An 18194-nucleotide genomic window follows, 5' to 3' on the forward strand; every position below is an offset into this window, starting at 1 on the left:
TGACTTGTTTATGCCTGAATGTAAGGAGTTTCAAAAATAAACTGGAAGATATAGAGATTATTGTTAATAGAATTCGTCATGTTGATGTCTTAATTTTAACTGAAACATGGTTGAGATCTACAGAAAATAAGTTTTACGACTTGACTCATTTTAAAGCATTTCATGTTATTAGAGGTAATCAAATTGGTGACGGAGTTTCTGTTTACATAAATGAAATCTGGGAGGTTAATCTTATTCAAAATTTGAGGACTTCCATAGTATCCTTTCTGTCCAGATTATGCACCAGGATATTACGTTTTATGTTGTTGGTATTTATAATCCTAACAAGAGGAATGCATCAGTTTTTCTTAATGATTTAGAAGGAATTTTGGAACCATTATCTAATCACTCAATGATTGTTGGCGGTGATTTTAATATTGATATTCTTGATAAACCATGTGAACAGTTACATAATTACAGATTTATGACTTATTCTTATGGATTGATTAATTGTAATAATAAATATCCAACAAGAGTGATCATGTCTTTGTAAACAGAAGAGGATTTACTTATCAAATTTGTAACATAGATTTGGATATAAGTGATCATAATATATTAATATTGAAAATTGTAGATGCTTTTGTAAATTGTAAACGGCATCAGTTTGAAGTTTAGCCAAATATTTCATTGAATATTATTGATTATGATAAGTTGAATTACTATTATAATCATAATTTATTTTTACCCGAAGGGAATATTAATAATTGTTATAAAGATCTTTTAAGTTATATTAACACCGGAATAAGTAAATCTGCCATTAAAATAAGAAAATAAAAATTGTAAATGTTTAAATAAAAAACATGCTCTATAGTTTACTAATACATTCCTAACACTACTGAAAAGGCGCGATATTCTTCATTCACATATGAAATGATATCCCAGTAATGAATACTGAAAATCTGAATATATCAAAGTTCGAAATAGAGTTACTACTAAAGAGAAACGCCAACTAAAAAGTAATTATTATAGTGTAAATTTTGAAAATAATACAATTACTTATTTATTTCTAAGATACAACTATGCCATGTCCATTCTGCTACCTGATTTCTTCGGGGCGCAACTATGCCATGTCCATTCTGCTACCTGATTTCTTCGTGGCGCAACTATGCCATGCCTAGGCCTTCCAATTGACCGCGGGGCGCAACTACGCCATACTGTCCTCGCCATCTGTTGATAAGAAACCAGCATCTCGGCCTCCCACTACACCAGGTAACGAAAGGGGTGCAGCTGCAATACGCTCACCTACTCAGTCGCCAACAGCAAATCCTGAATTCGCTCCGGGAGACTACATGACAACTAGGAGGGGATGATATTCATCCAGTGATCATCGAAAATGACTACTCAGGTGACCCTGTAATAATACTAACGACATACCGAGACGCGCGTAATCCACTAGAAATTAACTGCAAGAGATTAATGTCAGGCTTCGGTATCAAGACATATACACAAACAAAGGCTACACAGCTCACTAATAAAACACTTAGAGCAGTACAATGTAGCTTTTCATTTCGTCGAATCCCGAAACGAAAAGGTAATAAAGGCAGTAGTGAAGAGGCTTCATCCTAGGACGAACCCCAACACTGTGATGCAGGAACTGACTAGACTTGGATTTCCTATGCGGAACACTGTCTTCATGTATGATAATTACCGCAAAATTCCGAACGAAATTTCTTCATAAACCTTACTGACAACGAGAAGGCGAGATCGATACTCGACCCGACAAACTTGTTTGTTGGTGGTTTCGGCCCCGTGGACGTAAGGTTAATGTACATAAACTATAGCATACTATGGGGTTGCTGGCAAGAGCAGACGGTCATTTAAACAAAGGTGTGTATACACCAGTGGACTGTGTGCACGAACAGTTCTAGGAGGCTACAACTACATACCTACTACTTACGCAGACTACAAGTTGTTCCTAAAATAGGTAGTCAAGGCAAAGTTGCTAATTCCTGTAAGGATACATAACTTGTAATAACATTAAATCTCTATATAACTTATTTACATATTTAGATAACAACATATGAATAATTTAAATAAATTATGTATGTAACTTATGTAATCGACTTTGTGAAAAGCTGATGTACAACACATTTTCGAATTGAATTACGATTTATCCCTATCCCTATATTCTATAAATGATAGTACCATGAAAAGATCATGTTTGTATACTTACAGAACTTCAAACGTTGAACATTTGAAAATGCCTTATAATAGGATTTTCTTTTCTCAATTTTCTTGAATTTTGCACAACTCTCTGGAAAAGTCAAAGCCGTTCGGTTTTGTTTGTAATGTGCAATGCATGTCTGCTGCATCCTTATTTTCCATTAATGCAATATATTTCTTATATACTATAATATTAGTATACGTATTACATTGGGGCTATAGGCCTATACTTGCGACAAACTTTGCAATGCATTACATACTGTCCAGTTCCTTTACAATATTTTACTTAATATTTATTCGTTGCAGCACATTCTAACACACGCCCAGAAAAGTCCATAAGGTCTTAACCATAATCATTTTGATGTTTATCGAAAAAAATGTTGTAAATTTTATATCCTGAGTTTCCAGATTTAAGGACTGGGGCTTGCGTCATTCAGGTGTCCTTGACGTATAGCATGCACAACAAATTTGGCAAAAGTTAGCTCACGCACACAGAATTTATTTGAGGGACATTCTTACGGACGATTATTCCCTTTCCACAGACCAACCTAATTAACAAACCTGTCTCTTATGTCCCATCGAGCTCCTCGCTCACGTAATTGGCGTGCAATATCTGTGTCTCCTCTGAAGCACGCAATCATGAGGGCCGTTCTTCCGGACCCCACGCTCGTCACGTTCACATCGGCCCCAGCGCTCAACATCAGGTTCACCATTTGAGGGTCACCACGAGCTGCGGCCTGCATCAGTGGGGACATCCCCATTGGGTTCAGGATCTCTACTGCGCCATACCTGCAAATCAATGTAATCTCTACACTAAAAAAAAAAAACTCTAGCCTTTCTGACAATCCCTTTCGTATTCTAAATAGAAATGAAACGACTAATTATTACTGTCCTGAAAGTCATATATTAAATCTGGTAAATAGTAATATAAAAATACATTATAATATTATTTACCATAAAATAAAATAGCAAGTAGTGGGTAAAAGGAAAATAAATTTCACTGCGGCTTGTTAGTGCTGATGACTCTGTCGTACGCCGGTCTCCGTGGTCGTTCCTCTCCGACGTGTTGTCGAGGTGGGGAGGGGAAACGGGAGTGACGTGACAAGATGGCTGTCGCTTGTGGGTGGGGGTAATAATATGGAACTGTGGTGAAGTTTAAAGGAAAGACGGTTTTAAAGTAACATTTGTTTATTACAGAAATAGCTAACAAAGAAAGTATAACTGTGGTTCCTCCTAGTCCTGTGGTAGGGGTAACGGGAGAGTCGTGATATAAATTGAAAGTTTAGAAATTCGTCCTTGAGGCTTCGATGCGAGGAGAGTTATGAGGGGTGATAGTACAGTACGACTTGAATGAAAGGGAGGTAGGGGTAACGGGAGTGCCTGGGGCAAATCGGCTTGCTTTCATGTGTGTTGTGGGGTGGGCAGGATAACGAGACAGATGGAATCGGGATGATGGTTGATTCTCTAGGTCGAAGGATCAAACACAGCGTACTGTGCGACTTATCGACGTTCGAGAACACACCCCTTTGGATTCGGAGGATCAACACAGCGTACTATGCGACTTACCGACTCCAAGAGGGGGAGGAATGGTGGCCCCTAGCGTTCGGAGGATCAACACAGCGTACTATGCGACTTACCGACACTAGGGGGGGGGTTGGTGGTCTCTAGCGTTCGGAGGATCAACACAGCGTACTATGCGACTTACCGACACTAGAGGGGGGGGAATTCAGGAGAGGACTGTGGTTTATGAACAAGCCGGGAGTCGAAGTCAGGAAGAGAAGTGGATGGGTTGGAGGTAGTGATGAGACTAGTAGCGAGACGAGAATAAAATAAGTTTAGAATACGTAAGAAATGAGGAAGATTCGGCTGGTGTAGGAAAGTATCCAGGAGACAGGGGCGCAGCTTGGCTCCCTGTTCCCGGAGTGGTGGCCGTGTGTAGACACGTCCGAACAAAAGACAACCATAGCGTAAGCCTGGTTGGAAGACTGCTGCCAGTGACGGAGGACGCGTTAGAGCTACCTCTTTGCCATCTGGCGAACGAGTGACTGAAGTCGCGGAGATGCGTTATATTTATACCCCTCGGAACAATGGTGGTTGAGGACGCCATTGACGTCACAGTGCCTGGGGGTATTTCTATTGCCAACGTGACTCGTCGCCGCGCGATCTTTGCTTTCTCCCTCACAAGAGGGAAAAAAAAGCTAGCCAACCTGCTTTCTGAGAGAGAGAAAGCAGCGACTCTAGTTTGCGCGGGTAGGTTTGAACCGTTTAAAGTAGGACGCACGGGCATCGAGAATTGATATATACAACAATCGCCCCTCCTGTTTTTGCCCGTGCGGTACTACTAGTAAGTTATCTAATATAACCCTTACAACAAGACAATTAAATACAATGAACAGAAGTGGAGCATCACAAAACAAAAGAATACACTGAACATGAGAAAATACACAATGAATGAATACAATAACTTGAAAGGCTAATGCTGCCTAGTCCGAGTGTTCATGTTTCTTAATCTATGGAGGTCTCGGCCCCCATTTGTGCTTATCATATTTGGTCTGTATATTTGGATCATGGTTTGTGTACACTGATCGTGTGTCAACGATCTTGTTTCGTTTGCCTTGCGGCACCACTACACTCGCATCAATAGCTCGTTCGGTTTGATCACACATCGCGAGCGCGCACACGTCGATCTGATCAGGTTGGCCACTGCGTTTTCTCCTTTGTGGAGGCAACACCGGCAATGGTGCTGCAGCGTCGCTCCTAGCAGCCTCCGGCGTCGTCTGGGATGGTGTTGGTGTGCCCGCAGGTCGGTCTGGACTAGGCGGGGAAGATTCCGCCTCCTTGCAGGTGGTCACAGCGCGCCAACATCCTGGACCGCTGAGCTCGTTGGTCGTCCCTGTGGTCTCGGGAGACCGGATGTACCGAGGGATGTCGGTGTTGCTTGTGACCTCGGAAAATGGGCCATCTGATGTCGGGTTGCCGCCTCGGAGTTGATCCGGCATCCCTTCCGTAGCAGTAGGAGGAGTAACTTTGTGCCTGGTGTCAGCGACGTCTTGGGCAACTGTCTGGGACCCGCCAGGGTCTCCCTTTTCAAGTGGGTCCTCCACCTGTGGTACCTCCTCAGAGCAACAGATCCCCTCAGCTGCAGTGGGGGCGTGGCTGTCGCTCGTGACTCCTATCTCCAACATGTGGAACTCTAGTGGCCTAGACGCTAAAGGAATCTCCTTGCATCCGCTCTGTGAGGGAGGGCCACTGACATGGCCGGAGAGATGCTGGTACCGTTCCTCCTTAGCTGGATCTCCGGCTACAGGCTTGACAGGTGGCGGTGGCTGTTGCCTTCCGCCAGGAGCGGCGTCCCTTTGTGGTTCTGGCTTGGTACCCTCTCCGGTTCTGGGATTGATGATCAACGGTACTACTGCACCGTTTCCCAATCTCAGCTGTCCTTGTCGATAGTCTAGTTGCGCTGACATGTCTCGCAACCATGTATTCCCTAAAATCGCATCAGCACGCAGCTCTGGTGCGACGAGGAAGTTGATGGGCTTCGTTGTTCCCGCAAGCGTGACGGGGATCTCGGCTTCGCCCTGGGTTGCCATTGTCTGCTCGCGTTGGGCAAGAAGAATGACATCCTGTCGGGCTCGTATCGTGCTGCCAATTGGAACTTTCGCAGCATTGATGATGTTTCTGGAGGCGGCACTGTCGACGACCGCTGTGGCTGCGAGGGGTCCCATTCGGATGTCAATCCTCGGGACCGTTTCCTCTTCATCGGGAGCTAGGGCCATCTGCGCGACGGGGCTGGAGATCGGGATGTGGCGAGCAGGATCGGTGCGTCTCTGCTGTCGGACCGGATAGTCCCGATTGTAGTGGTACCCCGGGCAGTAGTGGCACCGTGGAGCGTTTGATGATGAAGTGGAATGATGCTTGGCAGCGGTGTGCTTGATGTCGCCCTCCAGAGGAACAGCACGATGTATCAGTTCCATTGTAGTTGTCGGAACCGGATGTCTGAGAAACGGCCGAAGTTGTGGCCGCAGAAGTTCGATGATCACTGGAATGATCGTGTTGGGATCGGCATTAGGAAAAAGTCGCAGATGAAGAAAAATTTTTCCCGTGATGAACTGATCGGCAGCCTCGTTTTCTCGTTGGAGCTTCCCGTAGAGAGAAGCTTGGAGAGTAGCCCTTACAGCCGGGCTGTCGAAGCGGTGAGTCAGTCTTTGTTGCAGTTCCTCCCAGGAGAAAGGAATGCCACTGAAGAGCAGTAGCCAGTCCCTGGCTGGTCCCTTCAGCTGCTTTTGAACGAGACGTGACCACTGGGAAGAGTCTATGTGCGCCTCGGTAAGTAGGTCGCGGCATCTGGAGATGAAGCCGGCCGGATCCTCGTGCTCCAATCCATGGAACTCGGGGAGAACAAGTGGTTGTGGAATCTCGGCGGGGCGAAAACTGCGCATGAGTCTACGCAGCATCTCGAGTTCCATCTTGTCTTCGTCCTTCTTCTTGCGACACCCGTCGCAAATGTACGGGTCGCTTTCTCGGAGCTGGGGCTCGTCCTCGAGCCCGAGACACACTGCGTGGTAGAAGATGGAGCAGGAGCCGCAGTCCACGTAGTATTGCCCACGTCCGGGGCAACCCCGTTGGCAGCACTGGTCTCTGGTGCGTGTAAACATGGTTGGGCGCCACCGAGAAAATTACTCCTCTCGGAAGAGTGAAGAGCTATGGGCTGTATGTGGATTCGCCTCAGTACCAACTGAGAAAAGGGCCCCACGTTGGGCGCCAATTGTCGTACGCCGGTCTCCGTGGTCGTTCCTCTCCGACGTGTTGTCGAGGTGGGGAGGGGAAACGGGAGTGACGTGACAAGATGGCTGTCGCTTGTGGGTGGGGGTAATAATATGGAACTGTGGTGAAGTTTAAAGGAAAGACGGTTTTAAAGTAACATTTGTTTATTACAGAAATAGCTAACAAAGAAAGTATAACTGTGGTTCCTCCTAGTCCTGTGGTAGGGGTAACGGGAGAGTCGTGATATAAATTGAAAGTTTAGAAATTCGTCCTTGAGGCTTCGATGCGAGGAGAGTTATGAGGGGTGATAGTACAGTACGACTTGAATGAAAGGGAGGTAGGGGTAACGGGAGTGCCTGGGGCAAATCGGCTTGCTTTCATGTGTGTTGTGGGGTGGGCAGGATAACGAGACAGATGGAATCGGGATGATGGTTGATTCTCTAGGTCGAAGGATCAAACACAGCGTACTGTGCGACTTATCGACGTTCGAGAACACACCCCTTTGGATTCGGAGGATCAACACAGCGTACTATGCGACTTGCCGACTCCAAGAGGGGGAGGAATGGTGGCCCCTAGCGTTCGGAGGATCAACACAGCGTACTATGCGACTTACCGACACTAGGGGGGGGGGGTTGGTGGTCTCTAGCGTTCGGAGGATCAACACAGCGTACTATGCGACTTACCGACACTAGAGGGGGGGGGGAATTCAGGAGAGGACTGTGGTTTATGAACAAGCCGGGAGTCGAAGTCAGGAAGAGAAGTGGATGGGTTGGAGGTAGTGATGAGACTAGTAGCGAGACGAGAATAAAATAAGTTTAGAATACGTAAGAAATGAGGAAGATTCGGCTGGTGTAGGAAAGTATCCAGGAGACAGGGGCGCAGCTTGGCTCCCTGTTCCCGGAGTGGTGGCCGTGTGTAGACACGTCCGAACAAAAGACAACCATAGCGTAAGCCTGGTTGGAAGACTGCTGCCAGTGACGGAGGACGCGTTAGAGCTACCTCTTTGCCATCTGGCGAACGAGTGACTGAAGTCGAATCGAAAAATCGAAAAATCGAAGGAGAATTGGGAGGAAAATTTAAAAGGTACGCAAAACGCGTCCTTGCAAGGGGTTGGGGGCTGTACAAAACTAAATATGTGAGCTCCAAGCCTGTTGGCCACTAGTCTCACTCCGGGTTACGCTGCTCCCCTGAAGGAGCTCTAGAAAATTTTGAAGGGGAAGCCGAAATTGGACGTAACCTCTTAGGTACCACATACGCGAGGGGGGCTGAGATTGATCACTTGATCACGGAACGGGGCGAGGAGGAGTTGGCTGGTGTTTGCCGTTAGGATGGCAAGACGCCGTCATCCGTTGTTCGATGACAAAGCACTTGAAGGCCGTCGGAAGAAGCGCCGTGAAATCTAAGCTGCAATTTGAGAGGTCCCTGTCCTTTCAATTTGCGACTTATTGAGTGACCTCGTATGTTTAATAGACTATTAATATTATCTGAACTAGGGCATACATAATTCATAATAAAGGTGGAATATATATGGGGAAGGGCATATAGGTCCGTGGCCCATTTCTTATAGGGCTCATCCCGACATTTGTCTTACGCCTGAGGAAAACCACGGAATACCTTAGGCAGGATGAGTTGTCTCATATAAGAGACTAGCCAATTTGGCTATTATGTAGGAGGTCATGAGCCTTGTTGATTTGTCTCAATTTCGAGACCAGCCATTTGGCTATATGATGGCTCAATTGCGAAGAGTGGGGAGAGATGTAATTGTTAAATAGGGAGATCATGGGGATATGAGTGCAGGTCCGTGGCCCATTTCTTTTAGGGCTTATCCCGACATTTGTCTTAGCGCCTTAGGAAAACCACGGAAAAACCTTAGGCAGGATGAGTTGTCTCAATATCAGAGACTAGCCAGTTGGCTCTTAGGTTGAATGACTCTATGAATCGATGGATATATACTAGCCAATTGGCTCTATTAGATTTCCATCGATCAGCAAAAGTAGATAATGTTATGGAGGGATTTTGTTTAGCCCAGTTAAGACAAGGTCATTTCACAGCGGTTGCACTATCCAAGGAGTCTCATGGAGTTGAGTCGTGGCTACCAAAACCTGGGAGTAACGCCAGCCTCCCTGTCCTCCTGTCTCAATATTATAGCTAATGGACCTGTCTGGTGTCTACGCCGTAACCTAGGATCATACTGGCCGAGGCCAGATATGAGCGGGTTGGGGTTAGCACGAGCTTCCGCATACAGGTTCCTTGCCAGTCGAGCAATGAATTCGTCTATGGTTGGCAACTCTAGTTCATCATGGAACTTTCTTCTCGAGGCGACTCGGGGGAAATGGGTAATGAGTCGAATCACCTGGTTTTGGACAACTTGGAGTTTACGGAGATGGGACATTGCCGCAAACCCCCATGCGGGTGCGGCATAGGTAATGACAGAGCGAATGAGGGCCTTATACATGGTAAGTCCTACCCTCAGGTTGTCAGGAGTTAAGGCCGCCAGAATGGGATAGTGTCTAACTATCAGCCCGTTGGCCTTACGAAGAAGGGATTGGATGTGATCTCGGAAGTTGAGATGAGAGTCCATAATGATCCCTAAATATTTAATTTGGTTCATCCACGGCATTTCTCGTCCGAAAAGTGTGGGTGGTGGTGGTATGTCTTCGAGCCTCGCTCTTAGTGAAAAGAGTATGGCCTGACATTTCTCTACATTGACCTTGATTCTCCAGTCGTGGAACCACGGCTGGAGGTGATCTAAGATCGACTGTAATCTACGGGACGCTAATCTATAGGTTTTGCCCATCGCCAAGAGGGCAGTGTCGTCTGCATACATATACAGATGACTACTTCTGCCGTGGATATAGCGAAACGGGAGGTCATTAATGAATATATTGAAAAGTATGGGCCCGATAATGGAACCCTGTGGGACTCCTGCGTGAATTTCACGGGGGGTGGAGAAACTAGTGCCTACACGGGTTTTGAATGTACGGCCTCGGAGGTAGTTAGAAATGAGGCGTATCATTCCATCTGGGACTCCCATGCCCAGTAACTTAACGAGGAGTCCCTCATGCCAAACCTTATCGAATGCTCGCTCGATGTCCAGGTAAGCTGCAGCTACTACACGCTTCGTGCTCATAGCCCAGGTAATGTCCTCCGTCATGCGGAGTGCCTGGAGTGTAGTGGAACGACCAGGGTGAAAACCGAATTGCTCGTTCCTGATTTGGGGCAATACTACTTCAGTGAGGCGTCTATGTATGACCCGCTCCGCCAGTTTGCTGAGACAACTGAGGAGACTAATAGGCCTATAGTTGCTTGGATTCGTCTTATCCTTTCCGGGCTTTGGAAAGAGAACTACGTGAGCTTCTTTCCAGGGAATGGGATAGTGACCGGAAGCCAAGATGTTATTAATTATCTCTGCTATGCGCTTCATAGCTGACCTTGGGAGATGCTGCAATATAATTCCTTGGATACCGTCGGCTCCTGCGGCCTTATGAGGGCCGAGGCGACGAATTAAATGGGCGACCTCGTGGGTGTTCGTAGGTCGTATCCCATTTTCCGGCTCCCTGCTAAGGAGGTCTCGAACCGATTCCTCAACAGCTCTGATATGGGGCAAGTTTAAATTTTGTTCCACGGGTTGAAAAGTGGTCTCTAGAACGTCTGCCAGTGCGGTAGCCTTCTCCTCAGGAGTAAAGGCCGTGACATCTGGACCGACTACTAATGGGTGAATAGATTGAGACGGATTGGACAGAGCTCGAGATACACGCCAGACATCTGACATGTTTCTGCTGTCCATCGTCTCAACCTTGGATTTCCAAGCATCCATGACCGTCTCGTGGACCGCCTCACTGATCCGCCTGCGCAAGCGGTTCATTTCTATTCTATGTTGATCTAACCTAGTACGCTTCCACAATGTTCTTGCTCTATTGCGGGCGATCTTTAGGTCTCTAATATAGGCTGGGAGCTGCATCCGTCCCGGTTGTGAAGACCGTTTCGGTATAGCAGCAACCATTGCCTTCTTTATGCACTCCGTCAGGTCGCTAACTGACCTATCTATCCCTGCCGGAGTGACTTCAGGGGGGAGTGGTGGAAGCGTAGCGGCTACCTGGTCTTGAAAGAACACCCAGTCTGCCGCCTTGTAGTTGAATTTCTCAGCGGTTGGGGAGAGTTCGACTGGGTGCATGATCTCCATTATCACCGGTAGGTGGTCGGACGGAAGATCATCCAGGGTTGTTAGTCTCGCTCTAGTTGTGAGACCTTTCACCAGAGCGATGTCTAATATGTCAGGCAGTTGATTTGCAGCATCCGGTACGTGTGTGGGTTCCCTAGGGGCCATCACGACGTATCCGTTTCCTGTAGAATTAAGAAAAAGCCTATCGCCCTGCCGATTGGGGCGTTGACAGTTCCAGCTAGCGTGCTTCGCATTGAGGTCGCCGGCGACTACGAATCTATCGGATAGACTTGTCACTATATCTAAATCGCGTTCATCTAGTATGCCCGGAGGACTGTAGGCAGCCATAACCAGAAAGGGGAGTCTGCCTATGTAGGCTCTAATAGCCACTGCCTCCAATGCCGCTAGCTGGGGAAGGAGATACTCACAGTGCGCGATCGTAGAACGAACGAACACCGCTACACCTCCGCCTCTTCTACCCGCTCTATCTTGTCTATAGACTTTAAACCCCGCGCATCTTAAATTTACTTGGGGTGTCAGGAACGTTTCTGTTATAAATGCAACGTCTATATTATTAGCGTCTAGGAAAGCCCTGAACTCATGTCTATCATGTCTAAGGCCCCTGGCGTTCCATATACACATCCTAGCAACTCCGTCACTTCGTCTGGCCATTGAGAGAAACGAGGGAGGTTAGGAGCTTAAATATCTCCGGGAGGGCAGACATAGGATTCTCCATAAGGAGAACTATCACTTTGGTTAATCCTTCTAGGATTGGGGCGAGCGGGAGGTTAGGGTTTGCTAATTGCAACGCCTCGGCAAAGTGCTGAACTTGGTCCAAGGTCGCGCCTTGACCGGTCGGGCCTTTCGAGGTGCTTGCAATAGCTTCCTGCTGGGCCGGTCGGACAGGGGCGGAGATGGACTCTACCGTGGTAGCCTTGGTGGCTTTTCTGCTGCCCCTGTTGCGCTTAGGGCGCTGAGAAAGGGGTCCTACATTATTGGCAGCAGTTTGGGGGGCTGTCGCTGCCACGGTGGACCACAGAGGCGCGGCAACGGGCACTTCCAAAAGCGAAGGGATGGTCGCCTGCTGCTGCTGCGTTAGCTGCTGCTGTTGGCGGACCGGCCCGAGTTCCGTGCGTCGCTTCGCACGGGGCCCCTGCACAGGGGCGCGAGCCTGTGGCTGCGGCTGCTGTTCTCGGAACAGCTGCTGCTGCCTCGCAGCTCGCTCCACACGCTGCTGCCGGAGCCACTCGTATTGGAGCGTCCGCTGTTCCTCGAGCTCTGCCCTCCTCCGTCGGGCAGCCCTGCTCGTTCCTTCCGTGGCATCTCTAACCTGTAGTGCCACGGGACACCCTCCGTAATTGGCGGTGTGAGCGCCAGTACAGAGTGCGCATGTAGCGGGGACATCGTGCGGCTTGCGACAATCTTTAGTCTTATGGGGGCGTGCACAAGCTCGACACATAGGCTGCGCTTTGCAGCTAGCCTGCGTGTGGTAGTACCACTGGCAGTTGCTGCACTGAGGCGGGCGCTTGCTGGGGACGTAGTCCTCAACTGTTACCCTCATCAGGCAGCACTGACGCAAGGCTCTCATTCTATCCCGGGTTTCGGGGGAATTCTCCACATCGACAATGACCATTGGGAGTTTGGCCTTTGTCCTTGATGAGTGCATCCTCGTCACTCGCCGGACGATTATGCTTTGGAATTCCAGGTCGCCCTGGATGTCCTCCTCATCTGTGTGAATATCTATTCCTCTTAGAACGAATCGCAGAGGCTTGTCGTTCTTGGGGCGCAGCAAGTTGTACGCTACTCCCCGTTCGGTCAGGAACCTGCAAAGATTTGCGTAGTCCCTTTCGCAAACAGTTTTCACGGCCGTCCCGCCGCGCGCCCTGTACGAGCATAAGCCCAACGGTTCGTATTCGGCCTTGAACTCTAAGTTCAGTCGGCCCAGCGAGCCAGTGAAGGCTGGCGTAATAATAACGGGTGGGATATCACCACGTCGCCTAGTGAGGGCAGTCTCAACATCATCTTCCTCGTCCTCACTCTCCGACACGTGAGTACGAGCTGGGGAAGGGGGGCGGGGAAATGCCTCATCTACCTCAGGGGCAGCAGCCGTCTCCTGTGGGGCCTCAGGTTCGGCGGGGGGTGCTGCCTCCACGGTCACGACTTGAAGAGTCGCCGCCTCCAATTGCTCCAAGGTAGAGAGAGCCGATCTCTCTTCCTTGGTGAGCTCACTAGCGGAAGGAATGCCGCCCTGCTGAGTCTTAGCTGAGCCCTTCTTCTTCTTTTTGGCCTTAATGACCTGATGTGCGCCGGACCCAGATGGAATCGGCGGCACTTCATCAGCCAAGACCGTAACACCACGGCTATTCAGTCCGCTAGGACCGGGCAAGTCAATACGTGTCACCTCAGTGACCTTGGGAGCTATCTTGGGAGGGGTGGGCTTTCTCGGGAGTCCTGAAGGGACTGGGATGGTGGTAGGGGGACGAAGCTCAAGGATCTCCGCAACGGGGACTGGGACAGGCGGCGTCCGTACAGGACCAGCCGATCTCAGGTTCCGACGCCTGGGCGGAGGAGTAATCTGCGCGGGACGCGACACGCGCAAGTAGGAGGTGGTGGGCCCTGTCTGGCTAGTGCAAACTAGCAACCGCTGTACGCCACCTGCAGTAGGATGGCTCGTGGCCTTGTTGCTCTTAACTGGAGCCATTCGAATTACAGATTCGATCCTGTCAGGGGGGGAGACCTAAGCGGCACTCTGTCCGCAGTGCAAGAACCTGCTAGGCCCCTTTCCCACTAAGGGTGGAAGCCCAGCAGTTACGCCCGACCGGTCGCCGAAGCCTAGCCCGGTTAGCCGATCGCAACAAGCGTTGCGGAGCCCGCCGGGGACCGTCGGTTTGGTTCGCTAAATTCGTTGGCCCTGATAAGGGCCGGACGAAAATTTGCGTAGCCCTCAGAAGGGCCGGGCAATAGTAGAAGAGTGGAGGGCGGAAAGCAAATTAGCCCGAAGGCCCTGCCTTTGGGCAGTCACTCCGGCACGAAGGCACAGAGTCTCTCCCTAGCAGGAAGCCTGCCTAGGGGCCGAGGACGGCTAGGGGTCTCCTCGATAGAGGACCCAATCCCCGACCGGGATCCGCCTGGCCTAGGGAAGTTAGTGCGCATAGCCCTCCGTAGGCTGCGCGGCTTTCTTCGCGCTGAGCGCCGGTGCGGCAATGGAACCAATAGGCTGCTCTTTAAGAAGTGCCGATTACGTAGGTGTCCGCCGCCTGGCCGACAGAAGTACGATGCTCGGCGCCTCGAGCCTCCCTGGCCGAGAGCTGCTTGGCTGCTGCGCTCGCTTGCTGCTGTAGAACTGAGGAATCTGGTTGGTTGTCCGCTGTAGCTGCTTTCGCCGGTGCGCCAATCAGAAGTTCTCAGGACACGTCTTGCTCCTTTCACGTCCAAGAAAGAAGTCTGACTGAAGTCGCGGAGATGCGTTATATTTATACCCCTCGGAACAATGGTGGTTGAGGACGCCATTGACGTCACAGTGCCTGGGGGTATTTCTATTGCCAACGTGACTCGTCGCCGCGCGATCTTTGCTTTCTCCCTCACAAGAGGGAAAAAAAAGCTAGCCAACCTGCTTTCTGAGAGAGAGAAAGCAGCGACTCTAGTTTGCGCGGGTAGGTTTGAACCGTTTAAAGTAGGACGCACGGGCATCGAGAATTGATATACACAACAACTCATACAATGAACATTCGAAGTTATGTTTCTGTTATTACTATTCCTTGTTGTGTGATTCTTTCCGTATGTAGGCTACAGTCCTTCCAAATCCTAATGATTTTTTGCAAAAGCAATAAAAACTGCTTTGAAGGAATGATCCTCCATGAGGATAATTCATCAGTTCGTTTTTATGAAAATTATCATCACCATTATCATTGTCTTTATCTCCAAGAGTTAATCCTATCATCTTTTCCAACTTCAAATTTTCATGTGTGAACTTTCCAATTTGATATAATTTTATTGTCACATACATTTTTGTTGCTTAACACATTCCTTCATTCTTATCAATGAGTAGCATGTACAGCTCTTACCAAACCAACCTTCAAATATTGTTCAAGATGTCCACTTTCAATGTCGGAATTTCCATTACTTTTTATAATTCCAATATTATTTCTTTTCACACCTTTCTATAGACCTATAGCAGACATGCCAAAACCCTGCACATTGTGCAGTAGTCTCTGTGCGATGTGCACTTTCTATTCCCCTACCTGGAGGGAGTGAATCGCCTTGGAGGGGAACGCGACAGGGCTATACAGACCTGCAACAGCATATCAGCTTTTCTTTCAGTAACGCAGTTTCAGTACGGGTGTTGATTTGGCTGTGTCTGTGAATGAGTTATGATAAATAAAGTGAGGAGTTGACAGATAACGAAGAAGAGAAATTACGATTCATATAACATAATTGTTATGATGTTTTCCTCAGCCAATCAATAATTATTTTAAAATGAAAGGCTTTCATTAGCCCATGTCGAGGTAATAGTCTACTTAGATCAGATTAGTAAATTTCTAAAAATATAATACTCGACAGCGCTTATTTCTTAATCAGTACTCTCACGGCAAAACGAACTTGACAATGGCGTTGTTTTGGAGTCAGTACTAACACAGCCATCAAAGATTAGACGACTTACGACTTTCATTTCACAAGCTGGTAAGTGATGAGAATATAGTGAGGAATACATGTGAGGCTCTTGAGGTTGTAAGGAGCGAAGAAAGCAACTATTTGCAAGGCGGAAAAATTTTCTGGAAAAATATATAATAGCAAATTTTCCATCTCACGTCACTAAATTATGCTAATACATTACTAAACTTTTAAACCTGACATAAATAGAATATCGGCGCTTCACTGTTTGTAAACTACACTTTTAATTCCTTTCAGTAACGCTTCCAACTTGTCGATACTTGCTCTCAACGTTTTCCAAATAAACTATATGCGAATTTAAATTCTAAGCTTAATTTATATAATTTATTAATATTAATGTTAATTTATATTGACATACAGCAAGGACACTTTTTCAGTGTAAAAACTTCACAATGTCCTACTGCATGTAATTAATTGGGAGTATAATATTTTCTTCAACATTTGTACCAATGGTCCCAATAAATAATAATGCTCGACGAACAGTGAAAGAGTAGGGTCTATTACTTTAAAATAATTAGTACCTACTACGTAAAATGAAATACTTGTTCGTTTTTTGTTGTTTCAAAATTACTACAATATTTTTTTCTTCAAATACTATATAAAATCATATTAATAAATTATGCTTTACAAACCACTACTTTGTGAAGTATAACTGAGTAAGCCTAAAGTTTCTTGTATTACAAGTGTCAAGTATATACACTGATAATAACCGTGTTTTTTCCTTCTGCTAAGTGTGTTTATAATGTCCAAATGCCTATTTAATCCAACCCTAGAAGAGCAGAATAGATTATTGTACACCCCTCCAGCTAAGAACGGGTAAGAGCAACGCTCGAATGATGCAGTCTGCACAGACCGGCGATCCGCGCACAAAACTGCACATTTTTAGAGTCTGATTTCTGGCATGCCTGACCTATAGGAACCTTATTTAATGTATCATACAAATATTTTTTTTACCTACATATCTGTACTACCATGTTATCTCAAGATATGATGACACATCTGTAACTCAATTAGCTGGTGGCTTTCATCAAAAGGTCCGGAATTACAATTCAGGCCGAGTCTCTTTATGGAAGACAAATCGACTGTGACACAGATTTTCCCTGACATTCTCAATCTATTATTGTTATTTTCCATATTATCATCTCATCGTCTCTGAATAGGTTCCGGTCGAAAATGAACGTTGAATATGGAGTAGTTTCTAGATACCAGCAGTGTCATGCCCCAGTATCCAGAAGCTGGCTTCAACTCCTGGGATTTTCGGGTCACTTATCGCAGGAAGTTCACCGTTGAATCTATAATAATCGGTTATTTAACGAAGCTATATAAGCCGAGAGATTTCTAGCGTCGACGATAATAGCTAGGTAGGATTTTGACGAGATGTCAGAGAGTTCGCATCGAGATTACCTGGTATTTGCCTTAGAGTTGATAAAATCCTAGGAAAGAATCCTCACTAGGTAATCAGCCTTAAAGGAATTCGAAGACAGTCACAAGCTCAGTCTCGGAGAACGAGTTCCTGTCTGTACTTAGGGACCAAGCTGAAATACTATCACAGTCTAGTATATACAGTCGCGAAGCTCAATACGTAGTAAATATGCAAACATTAGATAGTTGCTCACCACTAGGATCGCTAATATCGCCTCATTACAGGCAATGCAAAATAGTACCGTCACAGTCTATTGTTTCTAACACCCTCAAAACTCAAGCTTCGTGACTGTATATAGCAGACTGTGATACTATGGTGCTGATGGAATGAAGTCCTATTCGAGAAAATCCGCACCTGTATCGTCTTTGTCTATAACGAATTTTAGTAAGACAAGTGGATTTAAGATTGGTCGCCACTCTACCTATTCGGCTAACAATTCGTCCAAATAATTAAAATGGTATGTTTTATCTCTATAAAGCTGTCTTCACTGAGGACAGATCGGAGCTCAGCTGAATATCAAAGTCAGTTTTGACGCAATGGATAAGTATGCTGCAGACTGAAAACATACAGCTCATGAACAAAAACATCTTCTGAAACGCTTACGTTCAATTCTCTTTCGAAGGAAGTTGTTTTGTGGACTTATATTAATCCACAAAACGTCGTCTTTCCCAGCTTCAAATGCAATAGTAGATTTATCCGTTTATACGGAGTGCCCCAAAAATAAGGTAACCGAAGTGCTTGTATCATACAATATCACAATTATCGTACAACTAAGTGTTCTACATGTCTTCCGTCATTGACTATGACTATGAAAAGCATAGCATCACACTGTTCTCTTGTTAGGTTGTGCATAACTCTTTCGATGTTTTCACGTAGAGTGTCTAGAGTACGTGGGACGGGTATGAAGCACTGTTCTTTCAATATTCTCCACAAAAACGCATCACATAAAGACAGATAAGGACTTCGTGCAGG

At 46.9% G+C, this 18194-nt stretch overlaps 1 protein-coding gene across 4 annotated transcripts in view; it reads right to left on the reverse strand.

Annotated features, from left to right (window-relative positions):
* The window catches only part of LOC138709116 (fibronectin type 3 and ankyrin repeat domains protein 1-like), a 101212-nt gene that overhangs the window by 14828 nt on the left and 68190 nt on the right, over positions 1–18194 (reverse strand). For all 4 annotated transcript variants that reach the window (XM_069839649.1, XM_069839647.1, XM_069839648.1 and 1 more), the window contains one exon: positions 2764–2991. In XM_069839649.1, coding sequence (XP_069695750.1) covers positions 2764–2991 — 228 coding nt within the window. The remainder of the gene's footprint in view (positions 1–2763; positions 2992–18194) is intronic.

This window comes from Periplaneta americana, chromosome 11 (assembly GCF_040183065.1).
Source record: "Periplaneta americana isolate PAMFEO1 chromosome 11, P.americana_PAMFEO1_priV1, whole genome shotgun sequence".
In the NCBI taxonomy this organism is placed as follows: domain Eukaryota; kingdom Metazoa; phylum Arthropoda; class Insecta; order Blattodea; family Blattidae; genus Periplaneta; species Periplaneta americana.